The sequence below is a fragment of the Pleurodeles waltl genome, chromosome 7 (genome assembly GCF_031143425.1).
Source record: "Pleurodeles waltl isolate 20211129_DDA chromosome 7, aPleWal1.hap1.20221129, whole genome shotgun sequence".
Lineage (NCBI taxonomy): Eukaryota > Metazoa > Chordata > Amphibia > Caudata > Salamandridae > Pleurodeles > Pleurodeles waltl.
The window spans coordinates 282,050,079-282,067,805 of record NC_090446.1 but is presented as its reverse complement, the minus strand read 5'-3'; the positions used below and the strand labels follow the sequence as shown (position 1 = coordinate 282,067,805).

Here is a 17,727-nt window from a genome sequence, read left to right as displayed (position 1 = left end):
CAGATTGCTTTGGGTTGGAGTGTGGCGGATTGTTTTGGGTTGGAGTGTGGCAAGACTGTGGCAAATTGTTTTGGGTTGGAGTGTTGCCGACTGGAGCAGGGCAAATTATTATGGATTGGAGAGGGGCAGATTGTTTTGGATTGAAATGGAACATATTGTTTTGTATTGGAATGGGTCAGATTGTTTCGGATTGTAATGAGGAAAATTGTTTCGGGTTGAAATGGGGCAGATTGTAGTGGATTAAAATGGGGCAGATTGTAGTGGATTAAAATGGGGTAGATTGTAGTGTATTGGAGTTTGGGCATCTTGTTGTGGATTGGAGTGGGGGAAATTATGGTGGATTGGAGTGGGGCAGATTGTGGTGGATTGTAATCGGGTGGATTGGATTGGGGAAGATTGTTCTGCATTGAAGTGGGACAAATTGTTGTGAACTGGAGGGGGCAGATTGTATTTGAGCGGAGTGGGGCAGTTTAGGATGGGGCACAATGTTTTAGATTGAAGTGGGGCAGATTGTTTTGTATTGGAGTGGGGCTGATTGTTTGGGGTTGGAGTGGGACATATTGTAGTGGGGCACTTTCCTTTGAAGTGGAGAGGGGCAGGTTGGAGTGGGGGAGACTGTTTTTGTATGTGCTCGGACAGATTGGAATGGGGCAGATTGTTTTGATTGTAGTGGTGCAGACTGGAGTGGTGTAAATTACTTTGGATTGAAGTAGGGCGGATGGTTTTGGATTGGGGTGTGCCATATTGTTTTGGATTGGTGTGAGGGCGCGTTTGAGTAGGGCGCATTGGAGTCGGGTGGATTGGATTGGAGTCAGGCAGATTGTTTTGGGTAGTAGTGGGGCAGATTGTTTTGGGTAGTAGTGGGGCAGATTGTTTTGGGTAGTAGTGGGGAAGATTGTTTTGGGTTGTAGTGGAGCAGATTGTTTTGAGTTGGAGTGGGGCAGAATGTTTTTGATTGAAGTGGGACAGATTGTGTTGGATTGGAGTGGAGTTTACTGGATTGGAGCAGTGCAGATAGAGTTGGAGTGGGGTAGATTGTTTTGGATTGGAGTGGGGCAGATTTCTTTTTGATTGGGTTGGGGCAGATTGTTTTGGTTTGTACAGGGACAGATGGTAGTGGGGCAGATTGTTTAGGATGGTAGTGGGGCAGATTGTTTAGGATGGTAGTGGGGCAGATTGTTTAGGATTGTAGTGGAGCAGATTGTTTAGGATTGTAGTGGAGCAGATAGTTTAGGACTATAGTGGGACCGACCAGACTGGGGCAGATTGTTTTGGATTGAAGTGGGGCAGACTGTTTTGGAATGGAGTAGGCAAATTTGTTTTAGATTGGAGTGGGCGGATTGGAATAGAGAAAAGTGGAGTGGGGCAAATCATGGTGAGTGGACTGGATTGGAGTGGGGTAGATTTCTTAGGATTGGAGTGGGACAGATTGAATTAGGGCAGATTGTAGTGGGGCGGATTGGAGTGAGACTTTGTTTTGGAGTGGAGTGGGGGAGATTGCTTTTTGATTAGAGTGGGTCAGATTGGAGTGAGATATTGGAGCAGGCAGCGTTATTTGGATAAAAGTGGGGCAAATTGTTTTGGATTAAATTGGGGCAGATTGGAGTGGGGCAGATTGTTTTGGATTGGAGTGGGGCAGATTGTTTTGGATTGGAGTGGGGCAGATTGTTTTGGATTGGAGTGGGGCAGATTGTTTTGGATTGGAGTGGGGCAGATTGTTTTGGATTGGAGTGGGGCAGATTGTTTTGGATTGGAGTGGGGCAGATTGTTTTGGATTGGAGTGGGGCAGATTGTTTTGGATTGGAGTGGGGCAGATTGTTTTGGATTGGAGTCGGGCAGATTGTTTTGGATTGGAGTGGGGCAGATTGTTTTGGATTGGAGTGGGGCAGATTATTGTGGATTAAATTGGGGCAGATTGTTTTAGCTTGAGGTGTGGCGGATTGTTGTGGACTGGAGTAGGGTAGATTGTTTTGGATTTCTGTACTAGAGTGCAGCAAAATGTTTTGAAATGAAGAGGGCAGATGGAAGTGGGTGGGTTGGGAGTATTGGAGTGTGGCGGCTTGTTTTGGGTTGGAGTGTGGCGGATTGTTTTGGATTGGAGTTGGGCAGATTGTATTGGATTGGGGTGGGCAGATTGTTTTGAATTGGGGTTGGACAGATTGCTTTTAATTGTTGTACTGGAGTGGGGCAGTTTTTTAGGGTTGAGCCTGCGTTGCATGCGTTTAGCAGGGAGACTCTTTTGTATTTAGAAAAGGGCCCGGAGCCCTATCAACTTCATGTCAGTGTTTTTTATTGGTTGGTGGGCTTCCCTAATAAAATCTCCTTGCTTTCATTAGTCGAAGGCACGCATATGTCATGCCTTTTCCGGTGGCTAGCCCTCCTCGAGCGCATCGACCAAGTACAGAAAACATGCGAGGCTCGCTGTTTTCCATCGGGCTCGTGGACTCTTTTTCTCTCTAATTTACGAGCCCGATCTCGCTTGGCAGAAGTCAAGCGCTTTACATACTTGGTTTCACTTTTTCAGGTTATGTACATAAATGCACTTTTGCCCGATAGGTGAAAAGTTGGGTTAGGAGTTTACAACGCGATCAGCTCTAACATGAGCAAACACGAGACCCGATGCATTGTAAATGCTTGTTTTGGATTGTAGTGGGACGGATTGCTATACTGGAGAAGGGCCGTTTTTTTGGGATTGGAGTGGGGTAGATTGTTTTGGTTTGGAGGGGTGTGGGTTGGGAGAATGAGAGTGTGGAGGACGAGTGGATTGGGGTGAGTGGTTTGGATTGGAGAGGGGCAAATTACTATGTGTTAAAGTATAATTTTACAAATTACACATCAGAAAGAAACAATGTTGCTTTGCAATACTTAGAACAAGATAATAGTCATCTTTCAAGAACAGCACCCACTAGCATAACAAAACCGGAGTGAAAAGTGAGAAAAGAAGACTTGGCAAAATAAAAGAAAATTAAACTATAGAAAATATATCTTTTAAAGTTTTTCTTTTTTTTGTGTCCTGCTGTGCATCAATTTGTGCCTTGAGTTTGCAGGGCACTAGAAGTTAAAAAAATAAATAAAAAAAAACATGAGTACAAAGTGAGAAAAAAAGGCTTAGCAAAACAAACAAACAAAAAGTTGACTATAGAAATAGAACTTCGCAATTTAGTTTGTCCTGCTTGGCACGTTTTTGCTAGTCACACTCCTTCCGTTTGCGAGGCACTCGAAATTAAAGAAGAAAATAGTACCTCAATCATGTCAGAAGCAGCGAACAGCCCTGATTAACTGCTTGGTCCCTACGCCACAGACAGGAACAGAAATGATAAAATGGCCTCCAGTGACGAATTACGAGGCTGTAAAGTAGTGTCACCCAAGCCAACAAATGGTAAACCATGGGTGGGCTCGAAGCCCTGTTTTAACTACAACAGCCTCTCACTGGCGAAGTGCTGTTGCAGGCTCGACACTAAAAAATGACAGACAGGAAACCTTTATTAGCGGAAATCTAGAAATCTTCACAAAAACACCAAAATGTGGTAATTCTTTCAATTCGAAAACACTGTTTTATGCGATCAGCTTGGAATAAATTGTCAATATACAAAAATAGAAATTCAGTAGGCAAGAATAAAATTTCGAATTATCAGCAGCTAGCGAACGTGGGCAGGGGGGGTAGGTAGAATTCTCTTGGGCCAAACAGATAACTTTACAACGGATATTGCCACCGGATGGGCTTCTATGGCATCCAGGCGCATTTCGGGTTTTCACCGTTTATGAAAGCTGTTTACGAGTCTAAACTTGGTTTCGATCAGAATGTAGTTTTAACGCGTTGGTCTGCATCAGATCGCTGACGACAGTATGCTGAAACGTTCTAAAAATGAAATGCACAATATCTTATACGAAATAGAAATGCACCTAATTTTGGAGACTTTTTAACCATATAGATTAAGACCGCGCTTCTTTTTCAGTTGGACAGAAGCAAGCAGTTCGAACACGATTCGCCAATAATAGCTCTGTAAAAAATGTGCAACCTAAATTATTGTCCAATTCACCACTTTATGAATCACAGCAAATCATGTTTCACATTGTATAGTGCTATAAATAGTTAAAAAATCAGACGATAATAGGGGAGCATGGTAAGTCTCAGAGCGTTGGCACAGAAAATAGCTCTCAAACAGCAATTCGGAGTGATATTCAATATTTTTAGGTAGATTTAGACAGCGGTTTCAAATCTATTCATATCTCTTGGAGGCACGGGCCTACTGAAAAGTTGTCCCAGGAAACCTAATGCCATCCTTTAAGACACAGGTAAGTCTGACTTAAGCGCTTCTGTCCTGCTCGCAGCCCAGATACATAATGCAAGTCCTCGAGTAACTTACCAGAGGGATGTCCTATGGTGGTTGACTCCCTAGGGCCTCCCATAGTAGGCTCTCTGTCCGCAGCTTTCAGAACACTTGCCTGCCTTCAGAACACTTGCCTGCCTTTTCTGTGTGTAAGCCAGCATTAAACTGTATTTCTTTTTGGAAAGAATTAAATAATAAGCTGCTCAGTGTATCCAGGTGCACTGGATAGTAGCATATTTTGGTCAAAGATTGGTGCTTCATTGAAGATAGTTTGCCTTTACAGAAGGTGCCTAGTGTGAAGTGATAATTGAGACCACACCTATTATTTCATTTATCTTGTGAACTGTGAGAGCAGGCATAGAACGTACCTCTTTTTTTACCTTAACTCACTCACACAGGTGATAAGCAAACCGAGTGGTTCAGCCATTTAATTGGCCACACCACCTTTGTGGTGCTATGCACGGGCTGGAAGCAGGGCAGGAAAAACTCGTAAAACACTGATACAGCGTTTTCTTCCATACCGCGCAGCTGGATGGCTTAAGTGTATCATAAACGGCTCCCCACTGTCGTTTTTCTGTACAGGTTTACCTATCCAAGATGAGAGCCCATGTTGCTTCCTGTTCCAAGTATCAGAGCTACATCATGGAAGGCATTAAAGCCGCGACTAAGGATCCGCTTCATGAAACGAGGTGAAGAGCTTTTTTCAGCAAAATGTTTGTTTGCGATCACTTGTTCTGTTTGAATTTTGGGATATTTCTATACATGCTTTAGCCTTTGATTGTGTTTGTACTTTTCAAAATGTAATAATATTTGTTCTTTGTGTATTTTTTCATTTACGTTATTTACGTTAAAATGGAACTTGTATTTATTATGATTTTCTAGGAATTCTGAAAAACAGCATATTCAATTTACTTTTTTATTTTTACATTTATTTTTTATTTTTTGTGCAAAGCGCTTACTGACGGACATATTTTTTTGTGTTTTGATAGTACTATTTTAGTACATTTCTGTTCATTTGAAATATTTCAGTCTGGGATGGATGTTAGAAGAAAATATTTCTTAAAATGCATGTGAATAGTTAATGTCACTTGTCTTGGTTTGTGTTTGGTCTCTTTGCATACTAGTGTTTCATACTAACACAGAATTTGACAGTAAGTTCTGGTATATTGGATGGCTTGCAAGAAAATTCTGAAATGACTCACATTTCTCTTTCCCCAGTCGCTGTGTAAGCACATGCCCCTGAGTACAACGAGTAGAAGATGTAATTTTCCATATTCATCAAATCAGTATTAAGGGCACTTCCTTTGACAGTTCGCAATTAAAGTCAGATTTTCAGATAAATGCCGATCACCCATTTAGTAGAATATCCTAATATACCTCCAAGAGGAAATTGTAATGACTTTATTTGGACAAAAGACAGCATTCATAATCATTAATAATTCTTACATCTTGGCTTCAGCCAACTGCATAATTCCGCAGAACCAGAGCATATTCTGCAAAGATATGGGAACAACAACCAACATCATGGCCCTCTCCTTACTATTTGAGTTCCACCTGCCCTCCTGAAGCTATTGATCTTGTTACATACAGACCTGAGAGTACTGGTCAAACTAGGGTTTGGGACGCACCTTCCAAGACGTATTCTTACCTCTAAAGGACTGAAACAAGGCTGCGTCCTTGCCTCTAATTTGTTTAATCTCTTTCTAGCTGGCCTAACGCCAAAATTGGATTTCTGTAACCCTCATGCTCCGATGTGGGATGGAACGGTCCTTTCTAATAACCTATGTGTAGACGACTTGGTGTTAAGCCATACCTCGGTTGGCCTACAGCACCTCATTGATGCCACTCCTACATACTCTAAACAAAAAATGGGCTAACGAAAACAATGTCATTGAACAGCATGAAAAGTTAAGCATCAAGTTGGCATACTGCCTCTTAACGCTTAGTCTGTCTTGGTGTATAAATATTTGGGCATCATTTTAGAAAGAAAGGGATCATTCAACCTGCAGAAAGTAGCTCTGAAGTTGAGGGGAACCACTTAGCACTGGCACTGAAAAAATCTAAAGAAGAAAGTGGTGGGCCCGGTAAAAAACCATTGCACAGGGTATTACAACCGAAACTGACCCCTACAATAATCTATGGGAGTGAGATATTACGTGGAAGAGATACATCTACTTTGGGTGGGATAATAGTCGGAGCGTATAAAATGATCTTCAGCCTTCCCAAATATACTTCGCCAGCTGAGATAAGACTGGAATTTGGCTTTCAAAGACAATCTCTTGCAAAGAGAGGCACCTACATTAAACGCTGACATAAAATTAAGAACACCGACCCAAACACACTGAACACACATCTGTGGTTGGAATTGGTGACCAAGGGCAATTCTCCTACCAAGGCTTACCAGAATGTAATCAGTGATGAATTTTGGTCTACAGGATCTTTGCAAATTATCTGTAACACAATGCTGCCTCAAAAAAGTGATAAACAAAACCACTAAAACAGTGTCGTTAATTGAGGACAAGGCAGCACAGGCATGGCTTGTGCTGCACAGCTACGAAAAAACGATAGCCCAACCCTACCTCCATATGGGGTACTCCAACCTAAAAAAAGAAACATTTCGAAATGCCATCCAGGCTTATTACCTTGGCTTCCTCATCTACCACCATGGAAGTGCAGCCCCACTATGATTGACTGTCAGCTGTGTGGAAAGGGGAAAGAAGACATGATACACTTGGTGTGTGTCTGTAAGGAGTTAATAGCAGAGAGGAGAGTGATGTTATAGACACTTTTTAACCAAAGAGGGATCCGTACACACAGGCGGGCAGTACTGAACCGCTTCCCGCCAGATGATTTACAGCTGAACTGCCCTTTTGTGAGATTTCTATAGAAGGCAGAAAACAAATTAGCTGCATCACCTAGCAGGGACACTCGAGGTCAAGGAAGAAATCATTCCAGCCTGATTCTGTGAACTTTGAAGAGCGGTTCCCTCAATGGAAAATATCTTTCAGTGTAAATAGTTTTAGATTGGTAGATGGAGATAGCAGGGCACCTCGTACCTCAGTAATTCACTGCTCTGAACCTCATTTACCTCAATTGTTTTAACAGGACTTATTTTTAAAAAGTCTGTCACTTTACGCCATACCTTGACAGTAGAGTGCAATTGTTTCCGCAAGTCTGATATACGCACTGCACTGGAGATGTTTAATCACTGGACCATCGATCTACCACACTATTTACAATTATGATATGTTAATGCCTTTGAATCAACCTTACACATAGAAAATGTTTAATAACTGTAATGACAAGGTACTTAATCTTTTTATGTTCCTTCCTTAACTTGTTTAATCATGAATCTGCCTTTTATTTCTGCTAAAATATATAAAGGTTTTAGTTGTTGGTGACTTCTGTGCTTCTTATTTGCAATGGTTTTAATTAATCATGCAAAAATAGAAATAAACTAAACTAAACTAAACCTTTCCCCAGTCGCTCTGTGAACACATGACTCTGTGTATGATAAGTAGAAGATGTAATTTTCTATATTCATCAAATAAGCATTGAGGGCCCTTCCTTCGACAGTTCTGCACTAAAGGCAGTTTTTCAGATGAATGGTGAGCACCCATTTTGTAGACCATCTGAGTATACATCTAAAAGGAAATTGCAGGGACTTCGTTTGCACAAAATACAGCATTAGCAATCCAGTTTTTACCCAGGATTAGAATCAAAGAACTAGATTGTAAGATTTCATTGAACAAACTATAGGAGAAATCATTGTTTCAAGACCTGTCTTGTCACAATCTATTTTAGATTGTCTTTCTCCTTAAAATAAATTCTGTCTCCTGTTTTCAAATTACGGTCCATAGCACACCCTCAGAAATCTTAGGGGACTATTCACAAAGGTAATAATACACTATATTACACAATTCATTTATTCTTACACTTTTGAGTAACTTTATTACTTTTGGCTACTGTTCACGAAATCCGATTGTAGGGTTACTCAAAGGTTTTGACTTAACGTCCCCATCCCCTGAAAAACGGATGAAAGCCTAATTTACGAGTATAAGTTACTAGTCCCAAAAGGAAATAGTAGTACTCCAGCACCACACATTGCCAACGACTGATACAGCAGCACCCTCCTATATAAATAATAGTGTAGTTAGGGACTTAAAGTGTAACCCTCTAGGAAATTATGTTCAAGTAAATTATTTTAAATAGTTACAAATATAAAAAAATATAATTTAATGTTATAAAAACTAAAAATAAAACATCTGTTAAATGATAAAATATTTCAACAACTGGTTTTGAATTTATAAATTAATTTAAGATTATTTTTTATTAAAATATCATCGTTCCTGTAAATGAATTCTGTGCATCACTTTTAGTAAATATTAATACATAATAAAATGAATATTGTTTTTAAGTATCTGTGTGTTTAAAAAAAAAGAAAAAAAAAGTAATATTCAGAAACATTTAATTTGATATCTTTCAATTAAAGATTTAATTAAAAAATGTAAACATAATTAACAAGCACTTGCAATGCGATAGGTCTCACATTTTCTTGAGTTAGAGCGATTGGCATTGTAAATTCAGTACTTGACTTTTCTTGCCACATAAATTGGTCAACCCTGTCTCATAATTTCCTCTTTCCTACCATGTTTTGGTGGTCACTGCCAGCTTCCGACATCAGAAATCTGAACAGAAAATGGTAAATAAGGCTGGAAAAGTATTTTCTTTTTACTTTAACAGAATGAAAAGTCTTGCAAGCATTCTTGCCTCTCATTTCAACAAGCAGAGCAACCTGAGAAGGTTTATAGCCCCAATAAAGGAGATAAGCAGTGCCCTGGAGAGAGAGACACTGCAAGGCTAAGCAAGTTTCACATCATTGCTTCTAGGTTTAGCTACATTCTACCACAAAGGGCATATTGTGGCTTTCGTGAGCAATGAGCTATCGGACTGGGTGTTTCTTTTGTAAAATAAGATTAGTTTAGGAGCCAGAGGTAAACGAGGACAGCACTGGAATAAAGTCAAAACAAATGTCTGCGACCTGGGAGGAGGTGGGAGGAACATAATGCTGCAATAAAAGGCAGGCAGCTACCAACCTAAAACACTCAGTGAAAATGGGAGCACCAAAGAAATAACAAAAAAAGTCTATCACAGCAACAGATAAATAAACCAAAGTGGAATAATATAATAGTTGGTCACTGCTCTGAAACATAAAAGGAAGGGAGAAAAAGGCATAACTGACCTCTACCAAGCAAGGATTTTTAAAGTACACTTCAACCAACAAATGAAATTGCTTTAAGCCATAAGAAGTATACTAAAAGTAAACACTAGGCTGAACGCTTACACTCAACCTAAAAATGAAGTTAATAGTGCTGTAGCATTTTTTACATTTTATTCTATGCTTAAAATGCATTTATGAGGTTAATTTACATTAGTGTTTAACAGAAAGTATTTTAACTAACTTATTATAAAGGTGAATCATTTTTTTTTTCCCCTACACTTTTCAGAAGGGAGCTCTCGACCCTTGTGTGCCCTCTCCCTATGGTAAACTATTGTGGGGAAAAAAAATTCAGGAAAAAGAAACATATATTTTATGTTAAATGTTAACGTAAAATGTATTTTATATATTCTATGACTACTAAACGTGCTAAAAATTGGGAACAGGCCCTATAGAGTTTCTGTCACATTTATATCTCAGTAGCTCATACAATAAAACATGGTATTTAGCACTTAGCTGTCCAGAAAGCTCCTCTTTCTGCACCTTAAGGACTTAACCTGTTTGGCCTACCCTGCTCACTGTGATAGATATGGAAATGTCTCCTGCGATAGGCTTTCTGTCACAACTAGCCTACCTTCATCAACTACAATGCTACCATTTTAGCAGCGATTCTACTTCAAGATCTTGTGCATCACAGTGATAGCATGGACCCTACAAGATAGAACAAGATAGATTGTCCGGATGCAAAAACAAGATCAGAAAGCTGCGTCTTAACAACATGCTTTACCAACCAACAAATAATACGTCTAATGGAGGTCTGTCTACTTGAATGCCCTCCTCGGACCTTTAAAGCATTGAGTTACCTGCCAGTCCAAAGGAAAATATTCTGACGCTTCTCCTCAAAAAACCCATTACTGTCAGTCCGCCATCTCACCCATGAACAGCTTAGCAGAGAAATATAACTCTCTCTCCCTCTGTCAGTAGCTTTGCTATGTGCTACGTGATGTGCAACTGCAACATTTGAATATGAGCGTAAACCAATACAATCAGTACTGCCTCAACAAGGTGTGAAGTTTAAGGTTCATATGTAGCCCACTACAGACCCATCAGTTTAGGTCACACCACAAATTGATCAATGATCCACCTGAAGGCGATTTGTTACGGTTATTCTCTATTTTAATGCAAAGTCTGAGTAAAGGCAGGCATGGCAAAGAAACTGAAATAGAAGTTAGTCACCTGTACCCAGATATGCGATTATTATTTCTAGTTACATGATGGTAGAAATAAGATAATGGTTTACAATCCTAATATGGAGGATTAACAACAGATTTCTGTACTTGAAAAAATTTGAAAATCTGGTTATCGTATCCCATTCATTTTTTGTAATATCTAAAACATGAACGTTGAATGGTAAATTCACCTGCATTGTAAGACTAGATCAGTTAACCTCACAGCGGTTGAAGTTGTCCTGAGATGCTCTGCTCTAAGGCTCAGGACTCTGCTGCAGAGTGGCGTCAGACACCAGTGTGTAGAAATCTTGGCTAATTTAATTGTGTACATGTGTCTATGGGCTCAGGACATATGCAGAAAGTACTGATTGTACTCCCTGCTCTTTTGACACATAACCAGCATTGAGTCCAAGAAATTAGTCATTGCAGCACTCCCCATTAATAATAATAATAGAATTAATAAATGTAACCCAGAAGAATGTATTTCTCATTTTCCTTGCAAGCGATTTCCACAGGTAGGGAGGCTACCGTGCTTGTTGATAACTTGCTGTTGTTTACTTTGATAGTTTGTGGTTTAAAACTGCTTTAAACGTAACTGTTGTAAAATTGGTCTTATTCGTACTTAAACTTCACCCATACATGTGTTCAGTGACATCAGACTTTCCCTTTAGGATCTAAATCGCAGGTGATCACTTGGGTCATTTAGAAACTTCATTTGTAGGTTTCTAATTTTCCAATTAAATTCAACCAAATCCTTCCTTGTCAAAAATTGTACACGCTTGGCTAGTATATATCGGAGTATTGATCAGTTGTAGCGCCAAAATACCCCTTGATAGCAGCATTTTAGTGAGGCACATAAAGCTAATCGGCCAGATCAAGCTATTTGAAACGTTTGCAAGAAAATGTGATCTTACCATGTGCTGGGGCGGAGCCCGGTCTGTCTTTGAACACAGACAGGATGGGGCTCACTGTGGGAGCTTAGAAATAGTTATGAATTCTACTTAGGACACATATTAGATTAACTAACTTAGACCCAAATAATTTATTTTGCCTTTAGTGGACCTGTTCCCTAATTGAATTAGACTCTCAAACAATTGCAGTTAATTCCCTACTTAACCAGATTGTTACCACTGTGCAAACATTTCTGGTTTCCATGTAAACAATAAAACATTTAGGGTCAGATTTAAGAGTCCCTAGCGACTCCTTTCACCACATTAGTGTAATTTTTTTATGCTAATGTGGACCAACGAGGCCAAAATTGCTGCGCCAAATTTACAAAGTGGCGCAGTGCATGCATTGCACCACTTTGAACCCTTTGTGCTACATTATGCCTGCGCCAGGCATAATGTATGCAGAGGGGATGTTCCCCCTTTAAGGGGGACCAAAAAATGGTGCAAAGAAATCTAAGAGATCTGTTTGTGCCATTATTTCAACACTTTTAACCGCTGCTCAGAGCAGCCGTTTAAAGGAGGCACACCATTGTTTGCAATGGGCCTCAATGGGCTTTGCAGGATTAGCGTCAACATTTTTCACGCTAATCCTGCAATGCGCCGAACTAGCGTCAAAAATTAGGATGCTAGTTCCCTAGCTCACGCCATGGTGCGCCATATTTTAAATACGGCGCACACTGGTGGCGTTAGGGGACGGGAAGGTGCGCTAGAAAAATGATGCTGCACTAGGTTCAACATCACTTTTCATAAAAGTGCCCCCTAGCTTAATAAAGTTCACTACAAGTTTATTTTCAATATTGTATACAGCACGTTGTGCCAAAGAACTCTGCTACTTTGGTATTAGCTGAAGTGATTGTATTTTCAGCAGATGACAATTACAGGTGGCATCCCTAATTTTGCTGAAATAAAAAAAAAATTCTTCACTAAGGTGAGCTCCCAAATTGCCTATATAGAGGCTGTACAGCAGAAGTGTGAGAACGCACCTCTGCTTGAGCATTGTCAGTTTTGAAGGAGACTCTATCAGTCTGCTATAACTTTGCCCTTATTCCCATGTCACATGAAAATACCTGGTTTGCCACAACAACCTATGTGATATTTCCCATCCACCAGCTTGTATCCATAAAATTCCTCTATCTACCTTGTCGAATGCTGCCTTATGATAAATAAAGCAGTCCTAAAAGTTTTACTTTATGGGATTAGATGAACATGACTCATTCATGATAAATCTAGATTAGGACTGGAAAACAGAGTAATAGAATGCTATTAACTTACTATTATCTGTCAGTTGACATCGCTCTTTGAAGGTGAACATGATATTCACCTTTGCTTCAACATTGAAAAGAGCAATTTGCATGTAATTTGCAGTTCTAATGGATCAGGTGCCTGATCCACGACAATGGAGCTATTAGATTGGTCAAAGGACATTAGAATACCAATTTGCACCATTCAGATCAATGCTACAGGTGTATTGCAGAAACCAATGTGGGTATACTATTCTGCCTAGATGCCCTATTCTTTCTTAGGCCATTGATTCTGTAGACCAAATCAGCTCTGATAATTGCCCAGTCTGCATCAGTCTGCCTTTGCAAGTCATTCACTTCACTGTTTGACAAGCATAGAAGGGTGAGACATGTTAAGTCTGTGCAACTCTGAATATTAAAGGAGAGTGAACCATACTGGTATGTGAAAACAGGATCCCTTAAGTGTTGTCCCGAAACCGTCAAGCAGTAATTACCACTGGTGGTGTAAGTGATCACCATTATGGTTTTTATTGGTGTCATCTTTGAGTTTCGCACCTGGATACTCGCTTCTCCAGGTGAGGGCCAACGCTATCTGGGAGGACAGTAGTGCGATCTGTGCAGCGAAAAAATAAAATTACCTCCAGTAACTGAACTCTGAAGTTTAATAATGTGAATAAACAAGCATTTGCAATGCATCAGGTCTCTCGTTTGCTTGAGTTAGAGCTATTTGCGTTTTAAACTCCTAACCGGACTTTTCTTGCCACATAAACTGAAAAGTAAAACAATTTCACATAAGCGAGCCCACGGCCACCATGAAGCGTGATGGAGACACACAAAAGGAAACAATAGTTCGCTCACAGTGAAACGTATTTACAAAAGTGCAATTATCCATGTAACCGGCAAAAGTGCAATTAGACATGTAACAAGGACGAGGTCATGCAAAGCGCTCGACTACTGCCCAGCGAGATCGCAGCGCCTGGAAAATGAAGAGAAAAAGTAGTTCGGAAACCATATGGAAAAATGGAGCCTCCTATGTTTTCAGTAGTTGGCCGGTGCGCTCGAGGAGGGCTAAACACCGGAAAAGGCATGACGGATGCATGCCTTCCACTAATGAAATGAAGCGAATTGTAAAAGGCAAGCCGACGAACAAACCAAACTGATGGGCGTGGTTAAAAACCCTTAGAGAGATTACACCAAGGACACAGAACTTTGCATTCGACCCTCAAAAGGTCTAGGGGTAAGATTAAAAAAGTGAAAGGTGGGATATTAATCGGACGTGTTAACTATCGACACATCACACTTGGGAATGGTCAACATATCTCGGCCCTTGTTGCCCAAAAGAGTCTTCACCCTTCATCAGGACCTATATATTTATTGTTAGAGCTCTGTTATCATCATATCTTGGGTGTTCGGTAAGTCTAACTTACTTATATGTCTTTGTTATTATGGAACATTGCAGACAAAAATCAGGCCTGTGGCTCTGGGAAAAACAGTTCCTGTAATGTCCGATGTTGAGGCCGGTGCCACCTGGTTCACTATAAGCTTTTGGTTCTAATGCAGTGCTTCTGTCTCTGGATGCTGAATGTGAAGAGGAGACTGAGTCTGGGGTGGGGAGGGTCTTAGACTCCACTGATATTGTTAGGGGTTTCTGTTAAGGGAACTGGTATGAGGAGTTGGGTGATACCAGTGGGCTTGACACCTATCCTGACACCGGTTTAGTCACTCCACCTGGTCCAGCTACCTCGGAGAGTGCATCTGTTGCAATGGTGATCAGATGGGCGACTGACACCATTGACCTCCAGCTTCCAGTGGTGGAAGTGAAAACCAACTTACTGCAGAGGTACTTCAGCCAGGCCTGAGAAGCTTAGAACCCATGCTCCTATTTAATGAAGCACTTATGGATGTCTGGTCGACAGGCCTGGTTGAAGCCACATTCAGAGGTTCCAGTAAATCGCCAAGAGGCCCACCTCCATCTTCTTGCTCATGAGGACCCCATGTTACTGACCCAGCATCCCAATCCTAAGAATCTGATGGTGCAGACTTCATCAGCAAAGCTCAGCCTAGGGGCTTTCCTCACTGCCGTGCCTGGGTAGAGAGTCCAAGAGGCTGGACACATTCAGGAAGAAGTTCTTTTCTTCCACCAGCTTGGCTCTGCTGTAGTTTAACACCGCTTACCTTCTGGACTGCTGTTCCCACATGTTGTGGGATTCATTGGCACAAGTGCTCCCCATGGTTCCTGATATCCGATCGACTCTTAGCCAAGCCATCACTGACATTTGGGATGAAGCAGAATTCACAATAAGATGTGGACTGTATACCATTGGCTCCATTGACAGGGCAGTGGACTCCACAGTGGCTCTCAGACAACACGCTTGGCTACGTTCCCCTGGCTTTTTGGGGTATGTGCAATCGAGCCTCATGGACATGCTGTTTGATGGCTTGCACCTGTTTGGTGACAAGGCGATGCAGCGCTTGAAGGACAGCTTAGGCACTTGAAAGACAGCAGGGTCATGGCTGACAAATAAAGGTGGTGGTTGCGGCTCACCTCGCATGTTGGGGATTCCAGTTTTTACCTGCCTTAACATTTGGCCGTTGAAAGCGGGCTCTTCACAGGCATTTGTCACCCACCTCCAATATATGGCGCACATTCTTTATTTGTTGGGGTTCACTATCATCATGCTGAAGTCACGCCTGACTCCTTTCCCAAACAGTCCCTTTCATCGGAGCTATTATGGACACAGTACAATTTTGCAACTACCCTCCGGCATGGAAATTCCAGGATATTCGAGCTGTGATCCCAATGTTTTAGCCTCAAGCCTGGATTTTGATGAGACTTGTGGGTCTGATGGTTTCTTGCATCAGGCTGGTTTAACATGCCAGATAACATGTGCGGGCTCTGCACAGGGATCTGAAGTCCCAGTGGTGTCCGCATCAGGGAAATCTCTCTGACCGGGTCCAGGTTTGGGAAGAGACTACAAGAGATCTGTAGTAGTGGATATTGAGCCCCCGATCTTGTCAGCAACAGAACCTATTCCCTTCCCACTCCCAGAGTTGACAGTGGTTTCCGATGTGTCACTTCTGGGGTGGGTTGGCCATCTAGGTGAGGTGGAAATCAGAGGACCCTGGTTTCTTGTGGAAACCCGCCTCCACAGCAACATGTTGGACCTGCAGGTCATCTGCTTGGCATTGAAAGGTTTCTTGCTACCCGTCAAAGAGAGGCTGGTTCAGGTGTTCAGACAACAACATTGCCATGTGGCACTGCAATAAATAGGGTGGGGTAGAGCTGTGGACTCTATAACCAGGAAGCCTTGCTCATCTGGAAATGGCTGGAACATCAGGGCATCTTCCTAGTCATACAACTGGTAGGAACTCCAAATGCCAGGGCAGACTAACTCAGCCGTTGACGCCTTACAAACCATGCCTGCCATTTACACATGGAGGTGGTGTATGGTCTCTTCTAAGAACGGGGAGAACCTTGGCATGATTTAGTCACCAATGCAGCGAATGCAAAGTGTCAGCACTTCTGTAGTTTGGAGTTTTCAAAGCAGCTCTCACTCGGAGACGGATTCTGCTTGGAGTGGAAAGCAGGAATCCTGTACACCTTTCCTCTAATTCCATTCCTTCCCCAGGTCTCAGGGTCTGGACTGAAAAGATACAATTTACGCTAGTGGCTCTGGGCTGGCCATGGAACATTGGCATCCAGAACTCCTGGGCCTGAACGTTTGTCCTCCGATGAGGCTCTCATTCAGGGGGATCTCTTGTCGCAGCAGCAAGGTTGGGACCTACACACCAACCTGTGCGTGCTCCATCTTCATGCTTGGAGATTGAGCGGCGAAAGTGGAGCACTTTTGACCTTCCTCCTGAGGTTGTAGATGTTATTCTGGCAGCTAGGGTTTGCTCAACCAATTTCGAATACAGCTGCCGCTGGGACAAATTTGTGGCTTAGTGTACAGACAGTTGCATTGACCCACTTCATGCCCATCTGTCTGAGGCGTTGCTTTATGTGTTGTCCTTGGCCCAACAGGGCCTGGCGCTGCGCTTTGTTAAACGCTCCTTAGCTATCTCAGCTTCTTTGAGGTTGCCAGATCAACCTTCCCTGTTTGTCACCCATTGTGACTATAAGGTTTGCAGCATAAATTTCCTCCTCCTCCTTTCAATATGCCCTAGTGGGGCTTGAATCCGGTGCTCACCTTTCTGATGAGCTCCACTTTTGAGCCCATGGCATGCTCTGCCTCCCCCCTCCAAGGAGAAGTAGTGGCTCCATCGTTTGGAACCAAAGAGGGCCCATAGTTTTTATATCAACCATACCAAGGATCAACGGCTGGGCGATTAGGTTTTTGTTGGATATGCTGGAGTAAAGAAGGGTAAAGCTGTGCAGAACAGGATCATCTGTGGATGGATTAGACTGAAGATCTGCTAAGCACTGGCAAAGAATCAGCCTCCAGATGGCTTGAAGAGTCACTCTACCAGAGCCAAGGCTGTGACTACTACATTAGCATGCGGAGGCCCTGTCCTTGACGTTTGCTAGGCAGCTACGTGGATGTTGCTTCATACCTTCATGAAGCACTACTACCTGAGTGGTCAGATCAGTTGAAACCGGCACTTTGCCCTCTCAGTCCTGCACGGCTTCTTGGCTTAATTGAGTTTGCAGCCATGCCACCAGGAAGGTTATTGCTGTGGTTTCTATTCCTATTCTAGTGTAAGGAATCTGGAGTTAGAAGCCTCTTCCAGAAGAACAAGTTACTTACCTTCAGGAAA

The 17,727-nt window shown here is 41.9% G+C and overlaps 1 protein-coding gene across 1 annotated transcript in view; it reads left to right on the top strand.

Moving 5' to 3' along the window:
* The window catches only part of RNF114 (ring finger protein 114), a 145,756-nt gene that overhangs the window by 61,818 nt on the left and 66,211 nt on the right, over positions 1–17,727 (top strand). The window contains exon 3 of the mRNA XM_069243655.1: positions 4,914–5,020. Coding sequence (XP_069099756.1) covers positions 4,914–5,020 — 107 coding nt within the window. The remainder of the gene's footprint in view (positions 1–4,913; positions 5,021–17,727) is intronic.